Genomic DNA, 19,722 nt, shown 5'->3' with positions numbered 1-19,722 from the left:
AAAAAAAAAAAAAAAACATAACTGATAAGTGGATTGACATTAACCAAAATAGAATAATTCACTATTTTCCCCAAATTTTACCCATACACAATGTGTATTGGTGGGGGGACACATTTTTGAGAAAAGAAAACTAATTGTTTTGGCCAAGTCAAATGGTAACACTGTTTCTTAGAGTAACTTCTAACTTATAGGCTTTGATCATTTTTTTTAGTCATTAGGTATAGGTGGTTTGAATTCTCTTTAGATCATTGATACATTTAGGTAAGAAATTTTATTTGCATCTTATATGGGCATTAAAATGTAATCTACTCTTATTCTAGAACAGGTATTTGTGTTATTGAGATGTTTTATTAAAGTAGAGTTTTAATTTTTTAAAAAATTGGCTTAATAGGTCACTTTAGACAACTGTGTCGAAGTGGGGAGGATTGCCAACACCTACAATTTGACAGAAGTGGATAAATACGTTAACAGTTTCGTCTTGAAGAATTTTCCTGCATTGCTGAGCACTGGGGAGTTCTTGAAACTTCCTTTCGAGCGTCTCGCCTTTGTGCTTTCCAGTAATAGCCTTAAGCACTGCACTGAACTTGAGCTCTTTAAGGCCACCTGTCGTTGGCTTCGCCTGGAAGAGCCTCGGATGGACTTTGCTGCAAAATTAATGAAGAACATACGATTTCCACTGATGACACCACAGGAGCTCATTAATTACGTGCAAACTGTGGATTTCATGAGAACTGACAATACTTGCGTGAATTTGCTTTTGGAAGCCAGCAATTACCAAATGATGCCATATATGCAGCCAGTTATGCAGTCAGATAGGACTGCCATTCGGTCTGACACCACTCATTTGGTTACACTAGGAGGAGTGCTGAGGCAGCAGCTGGTTGTCAGTAAGGAATTGCGCATGTATGATGAAAAGGCTCATGAGTGGAAATCGTTAGCCCCCATGGATGCCCCAAGGTATCAACATGGCATTGCCGTCATTGGAAATTTCCTCTACGTTGTTGGTGGACAGAGTAATTATGACACAAAAGGAAAAACAGCAGTTGATACAGTCTTCAGATTTGATCCTCGATACAATAAATGGATGCAGGTTGCATCTTTAAATGAAAAGCGCACCTTCTTCCACCTAAGTGCCCTCAAAGGATATCTGTATGCAGTTGGTGGGCGAAATGCAGCTGGTGAACTGCGTAAGTGTGTACATTTATATTAAATATAAAGGAAAATTACTCTTTACCCAGAAATTCTTGTCCAGTCATAAATTAAGAAGTTCTATAAAAATTAAAGACAAAAAATATAGCAAGGATTTTATTTTTTAACTATTTTTCTTAGAAAATATCAGAGACCATTTGTGTACCTTATCTGGGCAGATCTTATTGGCCAAGGCACAAATTATATCTTTCAAATAAACATGTTACAGTATACTGTATTCATGTAATATATATTTTGAAGGTTCATTTAAAAAGTATGTTTAGCTAATTTAACTCCTAATAAAGTCTTGGACAGACATTTCACATGTTTCCATATTTTCCATTTTTTGAAAGCCCACATGGTATTTTATTGAATAGATCAAAATCCTGCCTTACAGAGGACTTTTGTAATTTGTTCTTTTACTCAGTTTTTTACCTCTCAGAGGTCACATTGTAGAGATAATTTTCTTTATAGATTAAATGTACAAAGTTCAATATTATTGAACATTTATTTACTATGAATATCATTATCCATGACTATTAGTTTTAAAAATCATTGTCTTGGTGAAATACTACATAGTTTTCTTTCTTTCTTTTTCTTTTCTTTTTTTTTTTTTTGGTTTTTCCTTTATTTTTTTATTAAGTCATATATACATAGATCATGAATGCATTTATACTTTTGTGGGATTCAATATGTTGATTATTTGTATAATTGGAGTGCTTACATCCTACTAATTAACATAGCTTTCGCCTCATTTACTTAATCACAGTATTAAGACATTTGTGTTCAATCCCTGATAGATTTGACTTGTACCCTTGCAATATGCTCCATAGGTGTGGTCACACCATTAACCCTCCCTCTATTGAACATAGTTTTCTTTGCTGTAAACTGGTCTAGTAAGCTTTATTTGATAATCATTTTTTTGTCTTCCTAATCTAAGGTTGGTCAAAGCAAACTCTAACATAGAAATACCTTAGCTATATAAATTAACATTAAAAAGTGTCATCTTTTAATTTTAGAGAAAATTACAATAGTGTATCTTTTCCAAAAAGTGTCAGGAAGGCTATATTTTACATTATGGCTGATATATATGCCATTACCATTATTGCTTGGTCTTTTTTCACTCCTTTTTTCTCTATTTATAAATAGAGTCCTTATAGTTGACCAGTATCTCAGGCTCCATAATGCTAAGGAAATTTATGTTACTGATCTTTTCTACCCACAGATTTTTCCCGTTGTTGTTACAGTGTTATTTTATTCTATAACTTACTAGATTGTGACTAGGTGACATAATCATGGACTACATAGGTTTCCAAAAATATTTGAATAAGAAGAATTTTAAAAAGCCTTTGAGGCATTCGTAGTGCCCCTAATATAGAGTTGTGATTTAGGTCTCATCAGTCAACCCACTCACCTTATTTTCATGCTATTATACTATTTTAAATTTATGGTTTCTGGAAATATTCAGAAGGTACAAATATTTACTTGGTTGTTTCTTAGAAAAGCCATTTATATAAGATAATCTTTAAGAGTTCGGAAATTACATGTAATCAAGCATGGCAGTTAGTGGTCATTTTGACCACTCAAGGGAAATAAGCTCCATTTTTCAAAGTCAAAGTTTGCTTATTTATATTATATCCTCTGTTAATATGTAGTTATTAGGAGGTAGAGGTTTCCTTTTTCTAAGCCTCCCCTCCTTTGAGTTTCTCTATGTTATACTCATGTAAGAATACACAGTAGTCTACCGTGTTGGTGAAGTGGCTCATACACAGGCCTTCTTGCTCATGATCTTCAGAAACCCCCTTTATTTCTGATTAAACACAGTCTTCTTGTTTCATTTTGAAAGTGAAAAGAAACAAAGGAATCATACTTTTCCTGAGCTACCCCTAAATTCATATTAAGCATTTGATTATGTTATTTAGGCTTGAAAAACAAAATTCCCAAAGCTTAATCTAAGAATAATGACTTTATTTCTTCTTTCTAAAATTCTTCTTTCCCCCTTGTTTATTTGTTTGTTTGTTGTAATGACAACTTTTTATTTTTTTTAAAAAAAGCACCCATCTAGATGGTAAATATAAGTCTATTTTTATCTTATTTCATAATTTGCATTTTTCCAAAAAATGTATATTTTATTATAAAATAGACACAAAGAGTCCATACCAAGAATCAACTTCAGTTACCATTATAGACTAATTATTTGATGTTTCATTCCATTTGAAATGATCTCCTCCAACTATACATAACTAAACTTATGTAGAAAATGAATGCCTCCTTTAAAATCAGAATACCCATCAAATTCATCTGTGCTAAATATTTTAAGTTAAAATATTATGGAAATTAAACAATGTATATTATCAGTTTAAGTGAATTCACATTGAGAATCTTGATTCCAGGAGAAGCTTCAGGTCAAAAGTAGTTATGACACCAAAGGAAAAAACTAGAGGCTTCATTTTTTCTAACTAACCGTACCTACTTTGGGGTCCTTTTATGTTATACTCAAATGAAAGCAAGAAGCAGATTGTCTTGTCTTATCACATTCTGTATTATTGAGGTAACCAAACTTGGTATAACCTGCTGTGGTTACTTACCCCTGCTCCCAAAGAACAATATCAATGAGTTCATCTGAATTCTATTCATTACTAAAGTTTCTCATTACATAAATAAGTAAAGAATTTGTTATCAGTTGCCCTTTTCACTTTTCTAGGGCCCAGTATTTTCCTGTGATAGCAGATTTTGCTTCTAAACAAACTCTTGCCTATATTTATGAATTTTCCAGCCAGAGACTCAATTTTTAACTTTTCCCCTACCCCCCAAGTATTTATTTTTGGTTTCTTATGGAGTCTCCCTTTCCACACACACACGCACACACACACTAACATTGTTATAATAAACATTCCCATCATAACTGATTACACTGACACATTCATATGCCTGTGTAGGTAGAAAGGATGGTAGGAGTGGGTGTTGGGAAAAGTAGATTGATGAAAAAGTCATTTAACAACTTAATGGGTTTATTAGTGCCAGTACAACATTTATTCTTGATACATACAGGAACCATTGCCTATACATAATTATAAAAAGAAAGCAGTGGAAACATCTGTAAAATTTTTTATATCATATGAATACATTAGGCCTTTTAAAATCCTTTAACAGAGTGTATGGACCAAAGGAAAAGCTAAGGCCATGGTACATTAAAAAAATAGTCCAGGAATGGTGGGAGCCAAGGCAGAAGGATTACCTGAGCTCACAGGTTCGAGACCAGCTTGAGCAAGAGTGAGATCCCTGTCTCTTAAAATAGCCAGGTGTTGTGGCAGGCACCTGTAGTCCCAGCTACTTGGGAGGCTGAAGCAAGACAATCACTTGAACCCAAGAGTTGGAGGTTGCTGTGAGCTACGATGCTACAGCACTCTACCAAAGGTAACAAAGTGAGACTGTCTCAAAAACAAAACAAAACAAAAGAAACAACAAATGCTCATCAGTGTGAGCGTGTGCGCATGCACACGTGTACACACGTGCACGAGCCTGTTTCAGTGCTAGTATATAATTCTTGGAAGCTCTGCTTTCCTTTGACAGTGGTTACAATGGTAAAGTAGTAGAAGCTTAGAGTAGCTGTCACTTCAGTGAAAAAGGATACAGTTATTTCTGGCATCCTTCAAAATTATGTCATATAAGAAATCAATCTAACATTGAAGTTTTCTATATTGAAGAAGAATATGACAGCTCAAATATCTTTCACTTCAGTTAAATATTAATAGGGCAAGTTTTCAAATAATGAAATAACTTACAGAAAAATGTTAGAATTTATTTCAAATAAATGTACAATAAAATTACTAAAAATGCCTCATATCCTTTAATGGATTAGGTTTTTTGGTTTTTTTTTTTTTTTTTTTTTTTGTCATTAACAAGCACTCTAGGTTTCTAGAGTCCATGCCACTTCTATGGAAATCATCATTGTTTAAATGGGTTTCTTTAGGCCTAATCTCTTAACTAATCTTAAGGAAAAGTAAAATTCCATATCATTTTTTGGGGTGAATTTGGAACCCCCATGGAATCACCTGAGGAAATAAGAATTCCTGATATATGTAAAATAACCAACCTAAGTGTGATTCTTAAGTTGGGGAGATTCTCTAACTTAAACAACTAGGCCACCAGACTACCGAAATTGATTCTGTAGATTAGGGGTCAGCAAACTGGCCTTCTTAAGGACTAGAAAGAATCCACTTCCAGAGCAGTATCTGTGGCTCAAAGGAGCAAGGTGCTGGCCCCATATGCCGGAGGTGGCAGGTTCAAACCCAGCCCTGGCCAAAAACTGCAAAAAAAAAATGTCCACTTCCAGCTTTGTGGGCCATTCAACATCTGTTGCAATTAATTGACTGCCATTGTAGTATAAAAGCAAATGTTGACAATTCATAAATAAATATGTGAGGCTGTGCTCCACAGAGCTTTATTTATGTAGACTGAAATGTGAATTTTATATGACTTTCAAATGTTATGTAATAGTGTTTTAATTCTTTTTGAGCCTTTAAAAAATATAAAACTATTCATAGTTTTATTTTGTGGGTCATACAAAAATAGGCAGTAAATGGGATTTGGCCTGTGGGCTGAGGTTTTCTGACCCTTGCTCTAGATTTTCCTAGTTGCCTTCTTACCATTTTCAGCTCTCACAGAGTGATGGAAAGACTGCTTTGTTGGCATCTCTTTGCTTTGCCTCATCCCATGTTCCCTCATCCCCTCAGAGTTGTTGGCACTAACCTATATCTGATTGGATTTTAATTTTTTTAATTTTTTTTAATTTTTTTTTTTTTTTTTTTGCAGTTTTTGGCCACAGCTGGGTTTGAACCCACCACCTCTGGTATATGGAGCTGGCGCCCTACTCCCTGAGCCACAGGCACCACTCCATCTGATTGGATTTTAAATATGGAAAATAGAAATAAGAGCATGCATATCTACTTTTTAATTAGATGCATTCTATTTTAAAACTAAATACCATTTATGGTATTATGATGCTAACAGTTCTGCCAGGAGAAAGTCTAAGGGTTACAGTAAAGATTAAAAGACTATAAAAGCTAAAGAAGATAGATTATTTATTTGGAAAAATAGAAATTTAGAGATGATAAACTATTATGTAGTTATTGTGTCATTGCTGGTTAATAGCCGTCTTGCACTGAGAAACTTCTGCATGAGAAAGTATAGGTAAATTATTACAACTCCTATTAGGGAAAAATGCAATTAGACTCCAGGCTTTGGACCAGAGTCTTTGTAAACAACTTTTCTGCCCTCAATTGGTCTTGACTGTCATTGTTCTGTTCCTGAGGTTATAATAGATTGACTGAAAGGTGTTTGAGTCAGTTGGTAGTCTTCTTCACTGACAGAAGATGAGTGTGATCTTTCTATATAGAAAAATATGAATAATCATAAAAAGTGAATAATCAACTTCTAACTCCACTGTAAAAAGAATAAGAGGAAACTACTGGGAATTACATCATAGCAGTTCGAATTAGACATAAGGAAAAACAGTTACAATCTATAAATTTCAAAGTTTAAGGCAGAGTTTCACATTAAGAAAAGTAGAAAATGATAGTGAATCTTGTCAGGCTTCAAAGAGATGAAGAAGGTGATCTCTGGTATTGTTTTAAAACCCTTTCCTGATTAGATTATTTCATCATTAAAATCCTTCTATTAATTAGTTTGCTAATGCTAAGTACCAATCAATGCACTAGGTCCTCTGTTAAGTGGAGAGAGAGAGAGAGAGAATGAGAGGATGTAGTGTACCTTCAGAAGAATTTTTGTCATTGTTTAGGTAAAATTCATGCCAAAGGCAAATGGAAATTAACATTTAAAGAGATTTCCAGTGACTGGAAATAGTCAAAAAGAGTATTGGAATATGTGGCAATTTAACTTGTTATTAATTGTGGAACTAGCCCTTGTTTGGAGGAAAGATTTTGCAGGAACCTATTTGATGGAAGGATTAAGACGAAATAGAGTTGGTAAAAATCCACACCTTAAGCAATGAACAAAGCCAACCAGACAATAGATCAAAATGAGAATAGTAAAAGCTTTTGAAATAAGACTAAAAATTAAAAGCTAATGTAAGTGGAAGAAGTCAGTAGATAAGTGGTACAGTACAGGTGTGACTGGAGGAGGAGAAAGTACTTTGCATACTGAATTTGATGATGAAATGAAATTATTGAATAGAGCGGCAAAGTTATCTCTCTCTCCCCTCCCACTTTGGTTGTGGTCATGTTATTTTTAAGTATGAAATCTTATTCACCGGTTGATTTGTCACTAAGATTGCATTGGTTTGCAAGTAGCTAATTGTATTCCAATCTTATGGCCCCATTCAATAGACATCTGCTTGCATGCTAGTGCCTAGAACTATAGCATATGGTAAATCAAAGCTTCAAGGGAACTTGATAAATCGCATTTTACTGCATTTTGTTTTTAGCTTGATTCTTTGTTTGCCTAAGCAGTGTTGTAGTTCTGTTGTTAGTAAAACAAAAGAAGGGTCCAGGTAGGAGAGAAATTGGATTATCAATCAACAGTGTCTGCAATAAATAACATTAACTTTTTAAGTCAATCTAGACTTCAGGCTTTGGACCAGAGTCCTTGTAAACAACCTTTCTGCCCTCAATTGGTCTTGACTGTTATTGTTCTATTCTTGAGGTTATAATAGATTGACTGAAAGATGTTTGAGTCAGTTGATATCATTTCTCCAAAATATTTGATGTTAAAGATGATAAATTTATTACCAAGAGGAAATACCCTTAATGGAGACCTTAACTTTATATTATGCAGCCCACCATATTCAGGTAAAGAGTAATATTAGCTGCAATGGTAATAGGTATATGCACACTATTGGCTTTAAAGTTTAAACATAGAGAATTAACACCCGTGTCCATTTTGTAGTCTGTACATGAAGAAAAGCAATAGGCTTCAGAACATAAACCAGGCAGTGTGAATACTTTTCAATTTAAAATTTTTCTTCTTATACATTAATGTTTGTTCCTATATGGTATGTCAACATGGGGACCCTGAATTGAGGTGTTTTGGCTTCCTTCTGATTTTTTCACCTTTTTTCCCTGCATTTTTAGAGCCTCATTTAGAGAAATATCAACTTATAAAGGCATAATAAGATTCCAGAAAAAAAGAAATCTTAGCAATTTATGTAATGACAGAAATGTGTTACATTCTCACATTATCTACTCTAATATAATATGTATTAATGGTTCATATTATTAACATAGTTTTAATCATTGTTACAAGAACCTTCCTGGATCTCCCATGTGTGTAATAGATATGCTTCAAGTACTTAGATATTATTATTATTGTTTCACCTAAGAGAAAATATTAATCACTAAATTTGAGATTAAAAATCATTTCTTTCTTTCCTTTTCTTTCTTTTTTTTTCTTTTGTAACAGCTACAGTAGAATGTTACAATCCAAGAACAAATGAGTGGACCTACGTTGCCAAAATGAGTGAGCCCCATTATGGCCATGCTGGAACTGTATATGGAGGAGTGATGTATATTTCAGGTTAATAATTATCATGTGAATTATGTATAGTAAATAAGCTTTTCGCTATATGGTCTTTCCATATAGTGGTAGTAATAATAATCTAGAAAAATGGATAATCAAAATATAATTATGTTGATTTTAGAAGATACTTTTGTGTGTATATTTGCATATAAATGCCTTGGTCATTCTGTAATTTTATAAGACTAGCAGCAAACCAATCCTGCTGTAAATGTATAACTTAGAATTTTGAAGGTGTTCAGATTCCCCAGTTTGCTTTCTAGTTCTCATACTTCGTATTCTAATAAACACCATTCATAGCCTCTATAACAACAATTAATTCATTTTATTTAGAATTCAGCTAAACTATGTGAGAAAATACATTATATAACATATAAGGTCTACTGTGCATAAAACATGCATAAAAGTATTCATTTTCTTTTTGAGTATAACCTGTAATGCTTGCTCCTCAGCATTATAATGGGGTTCTGCTGTGGTGTCATTGCATAAATAATTCTGTGCTGATTATCTGTATTTTAGGAACATACAGATATAATTGTCCATTTAAAAATTCAAACCAAAAATGGTTACAGTTTATTCACAGTGTCATAGTAACAACTTTCATTCTCAAATTGTTGGTGTTCAAATCACCCTTCTGTAGAATTAGAAGGAAGTCTTACTTTACTATAATGACCACCTCTGGAATTTACATCTAACTTTGTTAGGTGGGTTCTTAATCATTTGACCTTGACACAAAAACCTGGGACAGTTTTTCCCCATTTGAAGGTCTGCCCGTGCCAGGCTAGCAATTACATTAGAGAACAAAGGTGTTAAGGTGATGTTTGTCGTCTGATTTTCTGAAGACTGCCTTATGAAATCTGTAATCAAGAAGGCTCAGGGAAAGGCCTGTAGTGTATGATTGGCAGGTTTCTGGTGTTAAATTCATGAGCAACCATGGGATGTCTTATATTGAAAGAGCCATCCAGGAAATCATATGCTCCACTAATCAATGATTTATACTGTCTACTTATTTTATGCGTGTAGCTGCTGTACCATGATAATGAGAGTTCCAAATCCTCTTGGGGAAAAAATGACACCTGAATTGTTTTAGTGGTGCTTTGGCATAATTGGTATATATTGAAGAAATGATCATTCCAATCAAAAGTCGGTTAGGAACTATGGATAAGTTTTCAAACTAAAAAACCCTGTTTTGCTTTCTGCGCATTTTGTAAAGCACAGAAAAATATATACAAAATAAATACTATAAATGTAAGTATGTTTAAAATATCTATGTTTTTACATTTAAAATATTTAAAAAGCAGAGGAAACCAGTGATTGCCATCTGGCCACCCGAGAGTAGAGTTTTGAATTCTATGGCTGAAGATTGGCTTAGTTCTCTCCCTTGTCTACACAAGATATCATCTGATACTTTCATCATAGAGACTTCTTTATATGTGATCTAAGAATACACTTTGTAGATGATGTGGACTGAACAGCTCAACAACAAACTGCTGCATGTATAAAATTCCACCTACATTCAGCATTCTAATCTTTAGCTTTAAAAGTACACCTTCTGATAGCAGATAGTATTACCCACCCTTTCTCCATCCTCCAAAATCTCTACGAAAATAAACAACTCAGAATATTCTTACAAGCTTGTATGTTTGTATAAGACTTCCACATTTTTAGAAGTATTTTGATAAATATTTCACTTCAATGTCACAATTCTGATGAGATAACTAGAGTAGATATTCCTATTTGGCAAGTGAGGAAATGGGCACCTATAATTTAAAGTGCTCTCGTCTAGCACTCAGCACCCAGAGGGTACCCGCTAAAAAGCAACTAAGCAGATGATTCTTTATAGCTGGGATTTACTGAAGACCCAACTCTACCAGTGACAAAAATATATTTTTATTCAGTAATGCATCTTAAATACCATGGGTTTCCATTGGAGAAAGTTGTTACAATAATATAAGCTATTTTTTTCTGTTTTTTTAAAGAAAATAGAAGTGTTATTTTCTTAATTTTTAATTCATAGAAAGCATTGGTAGAGGGCATACATTTGGAAGAACACTATTAATAAGCTATAATATATCATATTACATGATATAAGTTAATTATATCTAAGAAAGACAGCCTTTACTTTTGCATTTTTATAATAATCTGTTTACCTCACACCTATTATTTTCATTCTTTAGGAGGAATTACTCATGATACTTTCCAAAAAGAGCTCATGTGCTTTGACCCTGATACTGACAAATGGATCCAGAAGGCACCGATGACCACTGTCAGAGGTCTGCATTGCATGTGTACAGTGGGAGAAAGGCTCTATGTCATCGGTGGCAATCACTTCAGAGGAACAAGTGATTATGATGATGTCCTAAGCTGTGAATACTATTCACCTATTCTTGACCAGTGGACCCCTATTGCTGCCATGTTAAGAGGGCAGAGTGATGTTGGGGTTGCTGTCTTTGAAAATAAAATCTATGTGGTTGGAGGCTATTCCTGGAATAATCGTTGTATGGTAGAGATAGTGCAGAAATATGATCCAGATAAAGATGAATGGCATAAGGTTTTTGATCTTCCAGAGTCCCTTGGTGGCATTCGAGCTTGTACACTCACTGTTTTTCCACCAGAAGAAACCACACCATCACCTTCTAGAGAGTCCCCTCTTTCTGCACCTTAAGATCATCCCTAAAACTAAGATACTGTAGTTCTTTCTTTGCGATGTGTCATGAGTTCTCTTCTCCCCCCTCCTTAAGTAGTATATATGTTAGGATTAGCCTCCAGTAATTGATACAGATATTGGAAAAAAAGACAACATTGATGTTATTTGTGCTGTTTGTTTGGCCTAGAATGTTTATCAAGTGGTAACACAACCATTCTGGAAATGTATCCCATAGAAGCTGATGTTTAACATATGAGAAAAAGATATCGTCTATCAAATGTTTCTTCAGTACTTTTTTAATGCTGTGTACTGGGTGTAAGGTATTTGTCATCTTACATTAGTAAGTCCAGTAAACCAAGTTGAAGGTGGATTATAGTAAATGTACAACTGTGCTCACTAGGCTTCAAAGTAAAGTTTTCCTTTCATCTTTGACTGTAAGATGTCAAAGGGAGGCAGCCTGTTCAAACAGGAAATAATGCACAAAAGGTTGCCAACTCGCATGAGCTACCTCCCTCTTTTCATAAAGTGTTTTTGACATATCTGTCAACCCACCTGACTGTGTGGGTGCATTGAGAACATATAAAGTTTCTTAGACACACAGGAGAAATAGCTGCAATTCACCAATATTAATTAAAAAAACAGCATGAACCCTCAACTTATAAACAAAGGTTTGGGGTTTTTTAAGTGTGTATAAATGCATCCGTGCATACATATATGAAAAACCAATTTTTAAAAAATTGAGTAGCACATCAAGTAAATGTGAAATTTAAAAACTTTTCCAAAAAGCAGCTTCCATTAAAATGGGAATTCAGTATGTATATACTGAATGTACACATGTGGAACTATACTGAATTTAGGTATTTAGATGGACAAGGGCTAGAAATTTTGAGCAACTAAATTTGTCACTTGACCAAATTTTATCTTCAAAAACTGTATTCTACTCCTTCTCCTTTGCTGTTGAGATAACTTACATATTATATGTATTCTGTATACTCTCAGTTCATAAGGTTATTTAGCACAAAGTATAGCAGCTTCGCCTGGAGAGCTGCTTTTGCTTAATGAACTCAATTTCCATGTTTTCTCTTGTTTTGTTCAATAAAAAGCATTTAATGTCATTTTGGTCTGAGATATTCCATTATTAACTGATTTCACTTCCTTTTATTAAGTACCCCCATCCTGTTGGGGATATGTGAAGACTCAAGTGATCAGAACTTACAGACTTGGCAGGTTGGATGAGTGAATAGTTATGCCTTTTATTCAAGGAAAAAAAGTTCGAGCAGATTTAACCTCATTGGTCAAGCTCATTGCTGCTTGGTCTTTGAAGAGTTAGTTTGGAGAAGATGCTGACACTTCTTTAGTGCTGTGGTAGAACTGCCAGACATGTCTAAACCATAAAAGAAGTACCTTTCTGAGCCTAGTTTCTCTAATCTTCAAGAAGATTCTTCTTGCTTAACAAGAAGATATTTTTGAAAATTACCTCAGAGATTTGTCTTGACCTAGGATCCTAAAGGAAAAATGTTTTGTAAAAGATTATTTGAGAATTATGTTAGGACTATGTTGTGCTCTTTCTTTATTGGCAAGTGATCAAATTAAATATGGATCAGACATTTAGGACAACAAAACAACTAGAGAGCTGCTGAGTTCCTTCACCTGAGGGTAATTAGCAGTGCACATGTCACTCACTGCCTTTGTCTTAAATTAAACATACTTAAGAAAAAAATCCCATTAGTAGTACTTTTGAATGTTGGAAAAAGCCTGGTAAAAATTTGAAAGACCTCCTTAAGCAAAATTATTCTTTTTTTTATTTTTTGAGACAGAGTCTCACTTAGTCACCTTGGGGTAGAGTGTTCTGGTGTCATAGCTCAGCAACCTCAAACTCTTGGGCTCAAGAGATCCTCTTGCCTAAGCCTCCCCAGTAGCTGGGACTATAGGCGCCTGCCAGAACATCTGGCTATTTCTTTAGAGACAGGGTCTCACTCTTGCTCAGGCTGGTCTCAAACTTGTGAGCTCAAGTGATCTGCCTTCCTTGGTCTCCCAGAGTACTAGGATTATAGGCGTGGAGCCACCGTGCCCAGTCCTCTAGACTGGTCTGAAATCTGAGTGACTGTCCAGTTGTATCAGTTCTCTGCTTAGAGGCAGAATGGATTTAGCCCTTCGTACTTTGTTAATACATGCCTAAAAAATGAAAGCACATACAGGATAGACTGATCCCTGAAATAGAACAATGTGATGTTCTTGGTCAAGTGGCTCTTCCCTAAGAAGCAAAGCTTTTTTCCATCTCAGGGCCTCACTACTCTGAGTCCTCAAAATCCTCTCCATTCAGCCTGCAGAAGAATGGAGGATTGCAAGTGTGAGGGCTATAATGGTCAAGTTTAAAAGAGGCATAATACATTCCCTCTATTCACATTGTACTGCCCAGCAGTCAGTCCTCTGGCTACATATAAACACAAAGGGAACCGGAAAATATCAGATAGCTCTGTGCTCAGAAAGAAGAGGAAATAGGGTTGGTAATCTGCTAGCAGTCTGCAATAAGAAATAACAAAGCATACCCAGTTCTGTTTGACAATTTACCTTTTCTGCCTCCATGCCATATGTTATTTAGAATGGCAATTAATGTCACACTTTACTGTAAGTGCTATTATTAAATAATTCTAATAGCTGGAAAATTATTATACATTTTCCTTCAGAGTGAATTAACTATTTTTCTTTATGAAAAAATGCCTGTCAATCATTAATTGGTATTATAAGCACACATTCTCACATTTGTTCTTGTTGAGTTCTTGGCCTACTTGAAAAAGGAGTTACAGAGTTTTGTCAGTTAATTCACAAAAATAGGTTCATGGTTTTCTTTCTTGGTTAAGGTTGCTAGGGTATGAAAGATGAAAAAAGAATTTACTCTGCCTATTTCTTTAATTTTTGGAAATTCATTTGATAATCAGCATTTCCCCTGAAAAGTGAGATTATAACGTTTTCCTTTCTAATATTACTTTAGGAGCTTAAAATATATATGATATAATATTTCTTTGAGAATTGCTATAATAGCTTCCTCATATGTGTATTAGCCCATGATAGACCTAACCACAGGCAATTAAGTATTGTTTTATTTAATTAGTTCTACCATTTGACCTTTTTTTAAAAAATCATTTCAAGGGTCTTTGTTTTTCCCCAAGAACAGTTAACAGACACTCTTTTGTGGAAAGTTGGCTCTGTCTCTAATTTGGTTCTTGACTCCTGTGCCCTGCCTTGTGATTTTCATTTTCAAGACACAAAATCTCAATTTTAGTGTTTTGCACATCAGATAGCTTTGTGGGTAGGCAGGAAGAAAAGTGAATGCAAAGCAAGTTCTGAAGTATTAAGTGAATGTTATTTTAAATTTTTCAAATGATGCAGTGTTTAAAAACTTCTGGTGCTTGCTATGGTGGCTCATGTCTGTAATCCTCACATTTTGGAGGCTGAAACTGGAGGATCAGTTGAGGCCAGGAGTTCAAGATCAGCCTGAGCAACAAAATGAGAGACCTCATTTCTATGAAAATTAGAAAAAATTAGGTGGATGTGGTAGTGCACACTTGCAGTCCTAGCTACTAGGGAGGCTGAGCCAGGAGGATTGCTTGAGCCCATGAGTTTGAGGTTGCAGTGGGCTATGATGACACCACAGCACTTCAGCCAAGGCAACAGCAAGACTCCATCTCAAAAACAAAAACAAAAATCCCCAAAAGCAAGAAAAAGAAAACAACTTTTGCTAAATATAAAAATGCAAAGTTTAGAAAAATTCAAAAATATAATATCAAGATAACTTTTGCTAATTATGGGTATGTTATTTCAGTACAATTGTTATTTGAAAATCAGTCTAATTTTCTGTGCTCCATATAAAGTATTTTATAATACATCAATACATCATTTTCTGATTCAAAATATATTCTGATATGCTGATGCATTAACTTCTGATTCAAATATATCAACACAATATTTAGGAAAAGAAGTTTAACAATTAGGCAATGTGTTGGATTTTTGTCAGCTTAAAAAATACTAAATATTAATGTGGTCAAATCAAATGTCAGCATAATTATGCATTAGTGATGCTAGATAATTAACCTATTTTATCAGTGAACCTAATCTGCATAATTCAGATATTAAAGTAGATATTTCATCTCTATTTTAATTTTGTGTTTTATACTGTCTTCATCAATCATCTTTTACCAAGTAATTGTCAAATTCATCTTTACCTTACATGTGTTATTTGATAATGTGACTAAGGTAAAGAAAGAATGAAAAAATAGGAATAAAGGCCACACCTGTACTGAAAGAAAAAAAAAAGGAACTATTAATATTACAACAGGGATTGGCAAACTTTTTCTGTCAAGAACCAGTAAATATTTAAGTATTATGGGCCATTTGGTTTCCATCATACCTGTTCAGCTCCGTTGTTGTGCCAAAGCAGACAAGGACAATATGTAAATGAATGAGCATGAATGTGTTCCAATAAAACTTTATTTATGGGGACTGAAATTTGAATTTCATATACTTTTTACATACCCCCAAATAGCAATTTTTTGATTTAGTTCAACCTTTTAAAATGTGATGCCTATGCTTAGCTCATAAGCAATGGAAAAATAGGACACATACCAGATTTAGTTCACAGACTGTAGTTTGCTGACCCCCTCCCCCCACATTACACCAGTGAGCATGTTTCATTACTATTCATTTATTGCAACATATATTGTGAACCTATTTCATAGTCAGTGAAGAGTCCTGCAGCTACAAAAATGGAAAATACATTTTTTGTCTTCATGAACTCAATCTAGTTGGGTATATAAATATTTACAACATGTTGTACTGGAGGCTATAATAGGCACGTGAAAAGGTAACATCTTAGCAGAGTTATAAGAATAGTAAATGGGTGGAAGGCTATACAAAAATAAGAATATGTCTTAGTAAAATACAACTTCTGTGGCCACAAAGCTAGAAATAAGAATACACATAGGGAACATGAAGCCAGTCTTGGAAATCCTATCTTCTGAGATAGAACTTCATTTTGTAAATCTCTCACTAATTAATCCAACTACCAACTTGCTGCTTTGGTGTTTGGTGGAGTCACACACAGCTTGTCCTTTAAAATATGCTGTAACTTCAGGAGAAATCATGATGGAATATTTAACGGGCATCCCTAAAACCTCATTGTATCATAAGGCTTTTACTACAAAGAACAGAAAACCCTAGATCTTAACAATAAGGAAATGTGTTTTCTCATAGAACTCCAAAGCCCTCTTTGAGGTACTACAGAGGAGGAGGCGCCAGGCACTGTATGTATAATTAGCTCAGAGTCATCAAACACGTAGGCTTTTTTTGTCTTCACACTCCAGTTTGCAATAGCATTCCAAGTACTATTTTGCCAGTATCAACCCCCTTGTTCACACCCAGAGAGAGAAAACCTCTTCCTCAACCATGGAATGTAAATCCTTCTTTTCTATCAGATGGAATCAACTTAGGAGAAATAATTGCCTCTGGACCTGTTGTTAGGGGAATGCCATGCTTAGATTGGCTTAGGCTAATTATCTGATGTGAATTGTTGTTGTGCCATTAACCATTATACCCTTCTCACTTAGGAAAGACAAAAGGAAAATACACAGGGAACAAAATTTAGCTAATTGGATTTACTTGGTTCAATTTGTCCATAATTAGCTTGACTTTTTTTAGATTAGTGTTTTTAAAAGTCTAGGTTATATTATTTCCTTTTAGGCTAAGCTGGTTGGAGTTTGATTTCCATGGCTTACAATTAGGACCTCAGATATCCCAGAGACCCTTTCAGGGGTTACAAGAGGTCAAAATCATTTTCATCATAATAGTAAGACATCATTTGCCTATTGCAATCTCATTTCTCCATGACTGTACAGTGGAGTTTTCCGGAGGCTAAAGTATGCATAATGATGCCATTTGTCAGTCAGATAATAGAATATGAGTTTCTGAATTCTTGTGTTTTAAATATTCTCATTTTCATATTTACTGCAGTAAATATCAATAGATCTAACACACATGAACAAAGCCTCTTTTGTGTCCTCAAAAATTTTAAGAGTGTATCCTGTGGTGTGTTATTGAGTTTACAAAAAATTTAGGAGTATAAAGAAGTCCTGAGACTGAAAAGTTTGAGAACAGATGGTGTTAGTTTTAAAATAAATTTTAGTGGATTATAAAATTTTTTTTTACAGAAATGGAATAAAAATAAGTGTGCACCATATATCATAATTTTAAATTTACTGTGATTTTTTCTTTTGATTATATATGTGGGTATATATACATACTTATGTATACATATATACACATGTGTATACATATATATTCATATATATACACCTATATATGCATATGTAATTAAGAAAAACTCACAAAACAATACTTACAGGTATATTTGCATGTGTATACATACACGCACATATACACACATACTTTGTTGCAACACAAATAAAATATGTCTTAATGTAGGACCTAATTCAAAATGGTTGAAAGCACTGCTTAACATTGCTGACCATACTCCACGTAACAAAGATCTTCTTTCTATCATCACCCAGGAGCACACTTAAGCCTTCTGGGTTACTTGAAATCCTGACACCAAAGAACAAGCTGCAGAAACATAGGTCTGATTTTCCAGTCCTTATGACTTAGCTGTAAATCTACCCATATCTTCAGAAATTAAAACCCAGGAGTCTGCAAATACATATAGGGCTCCTACTGGCCTTAAAGGAATTTGCATGATAGCTATATTAAAGGACAACACATAACCCCAAATGTACCATAAATGGTACATAATCATAGTAGCAGACTTTTTGATTCTTTATGCAAATTTCTTAATTAAGGCATTTCCCAGAAGGAACAGTAGTTCCAGTAGACATTAATAAATATGGGATGAAGAGACCCTGATTGTAAGCCATAGAACTCAAACTCGAACCAGCCTAGGTTAAAGGGAAAAGCAAACAAACAAACAATTTTTTCTTTCTAAATTTTATTTTTTTAGTTAAAAAAAATATTAGACCAGTAGTGGGACATCTCACAAAAAACAAGAAGACCAAAGCTGTAGTTGGAACATAGGAAAAAACTAGAAGAAAAAACAAATGCTGGCAGTACTTTGTGACTCTGCTTTTCTCTGAGGGTTAAGTTCATTGCCTCCTTCTGCTGACCAGCTTCCTTGACATGGCAGTGTCTATGACTGGGAGCTCTCAAAACTTCAATCTTTCACTAACAAAAAGAAAAGTCCACCCAATCCCCATCACCAGTTAAAGACTTGAAATCACGGTAATCGACCAGGTTTAGAGCAGATTGTTACCTTTAGATCAATAAGCAAGGGCCCGCCAAAGGGGCGTCAGAGCACTGACATGAATGCTGGTGACCCAGTCCCTGTAAAAGATACTTTCCTAGTGAACTAGGGAAATTATTTTGAGCCAAGCAGTCCCCCAAATTGATATCCACAACAATAGCAAGATCAAGCTACACAGTTACTCCACTGATGTCCAAAGGAAGATATGTGTGTTTGACAGTCAAAAGACCAGATATTTCTAAAAAATTGGCAAAGTCCACCGGGATAACTGATCCATACTCATGGGTCAGTAAATACCTTATTATTCATTCCCTTCCACCTCACTAAGGCCCACATATACATTAAAGCTGGCTGTGTGCAGAGGGTGTGACTATGGCCAAGGGTGAGAGGCAGTCACAGAGGGACAATTTGCACTGGTGCATCTCATTGTTCATTAACTTCACCGTGCACTATCTTACTCCAGGTGGGAAAGCAAATGCAAAATGACAAAATCTGGCAGAATCTGTGCTAGATCTCAAGGTATTGGCTTTAGATTATCTAAAAAGGAAGCCCTCAATCTCTTAGTTAAGCACAATAGGCTGGGCACAGTAGCTCAGGGCTGTAATCCTAGTGCTTTGGGAGGCTGAGCCAGGAGGATCATGTGAGCTCAGAAGTTTGAGACCAGTCTGAACAAGAGTAAGACTCCTTTCCTACACAAAACTAAAAAACAAATTATCCAGGTGTGTGGTGCACACCTATAGTCCCAGTTACTTGGGAGGCTGAGGCAGGAGGATCCCTTGAACCCAGGAGTGTGAGGTTACAGTGAGCTATGATGACACCAGTGCACTGTAACTGGGAGACAGAGCAAGAGACTCTGTCTCAGGAGCACACACACACACACATATTCATGTACTATGAAGTAGATGTAGCAAATCTTAAGAAAAAGGGCATAGGGAGGTGCCCATTGCTCAGTGGGAAGGGCGCTGGCTATATACATCCAGGCTGGCGGGTTTGAACCCGGCCCAGGCATGCTCAACAACAATGACAACTGCAACCAAAAAAAAAAAAA

At 35.0% G+C, this 19,722-nt stretch overlaps 1 protein-coding gene across 3 annotated transcripts in view; it reads left to right on the top strand.

Annotated features, from left to right (window-relative positions):
* Nucleotides 1-12,483, top strand: part of KLHL13 (kelch like family member 13) — a 213,772-nt gene extending 201,289 nt beyond the window's left edge. For all 3 annotated transcript variants that reach the window (XM_012809666.1, XM_012809665.1, XM_012809664.1), the window contains 3 exons: nt 392-1,187; nt 8,608-8,721; nt 10,899-12,483. In XM_012809666.1, the coding sequence (XP_012665120.1) occupies nt 392-1,187; nt 8,608-8,721; nt 10,899-11,386 (1,398 nt within the window). In that variant the 3' untranslated portion in view covers nt 11,387-12,483. The remainder of the gene's footprint in view (nt 1-391; nt 1,188-8,607; nt 8,722-10,898) is intronic.
* Nucleotides 12,484-19,722: the final 7,239 nt, after the last annotated feature.

The sequence above is a fragment of the Otolemur garnettii genome, unplaced genomic scaffold (assembly GCF_000181295.1).
Source record: "Otolemur garnettii isolate 467f Iridium unplaced genomic scaffold, OtoGar3 scaffold00110, whole genome shotgun sequence".
Lineage (NCBI taxonomy): Eukaryota > Metazoa > Chordata > Mammalia > Primates > Galagidae > Otolemur > Otolemur garnettii.
This window is presented reverse-complemented; position numbering and strand designations above follow the sequence as displayed.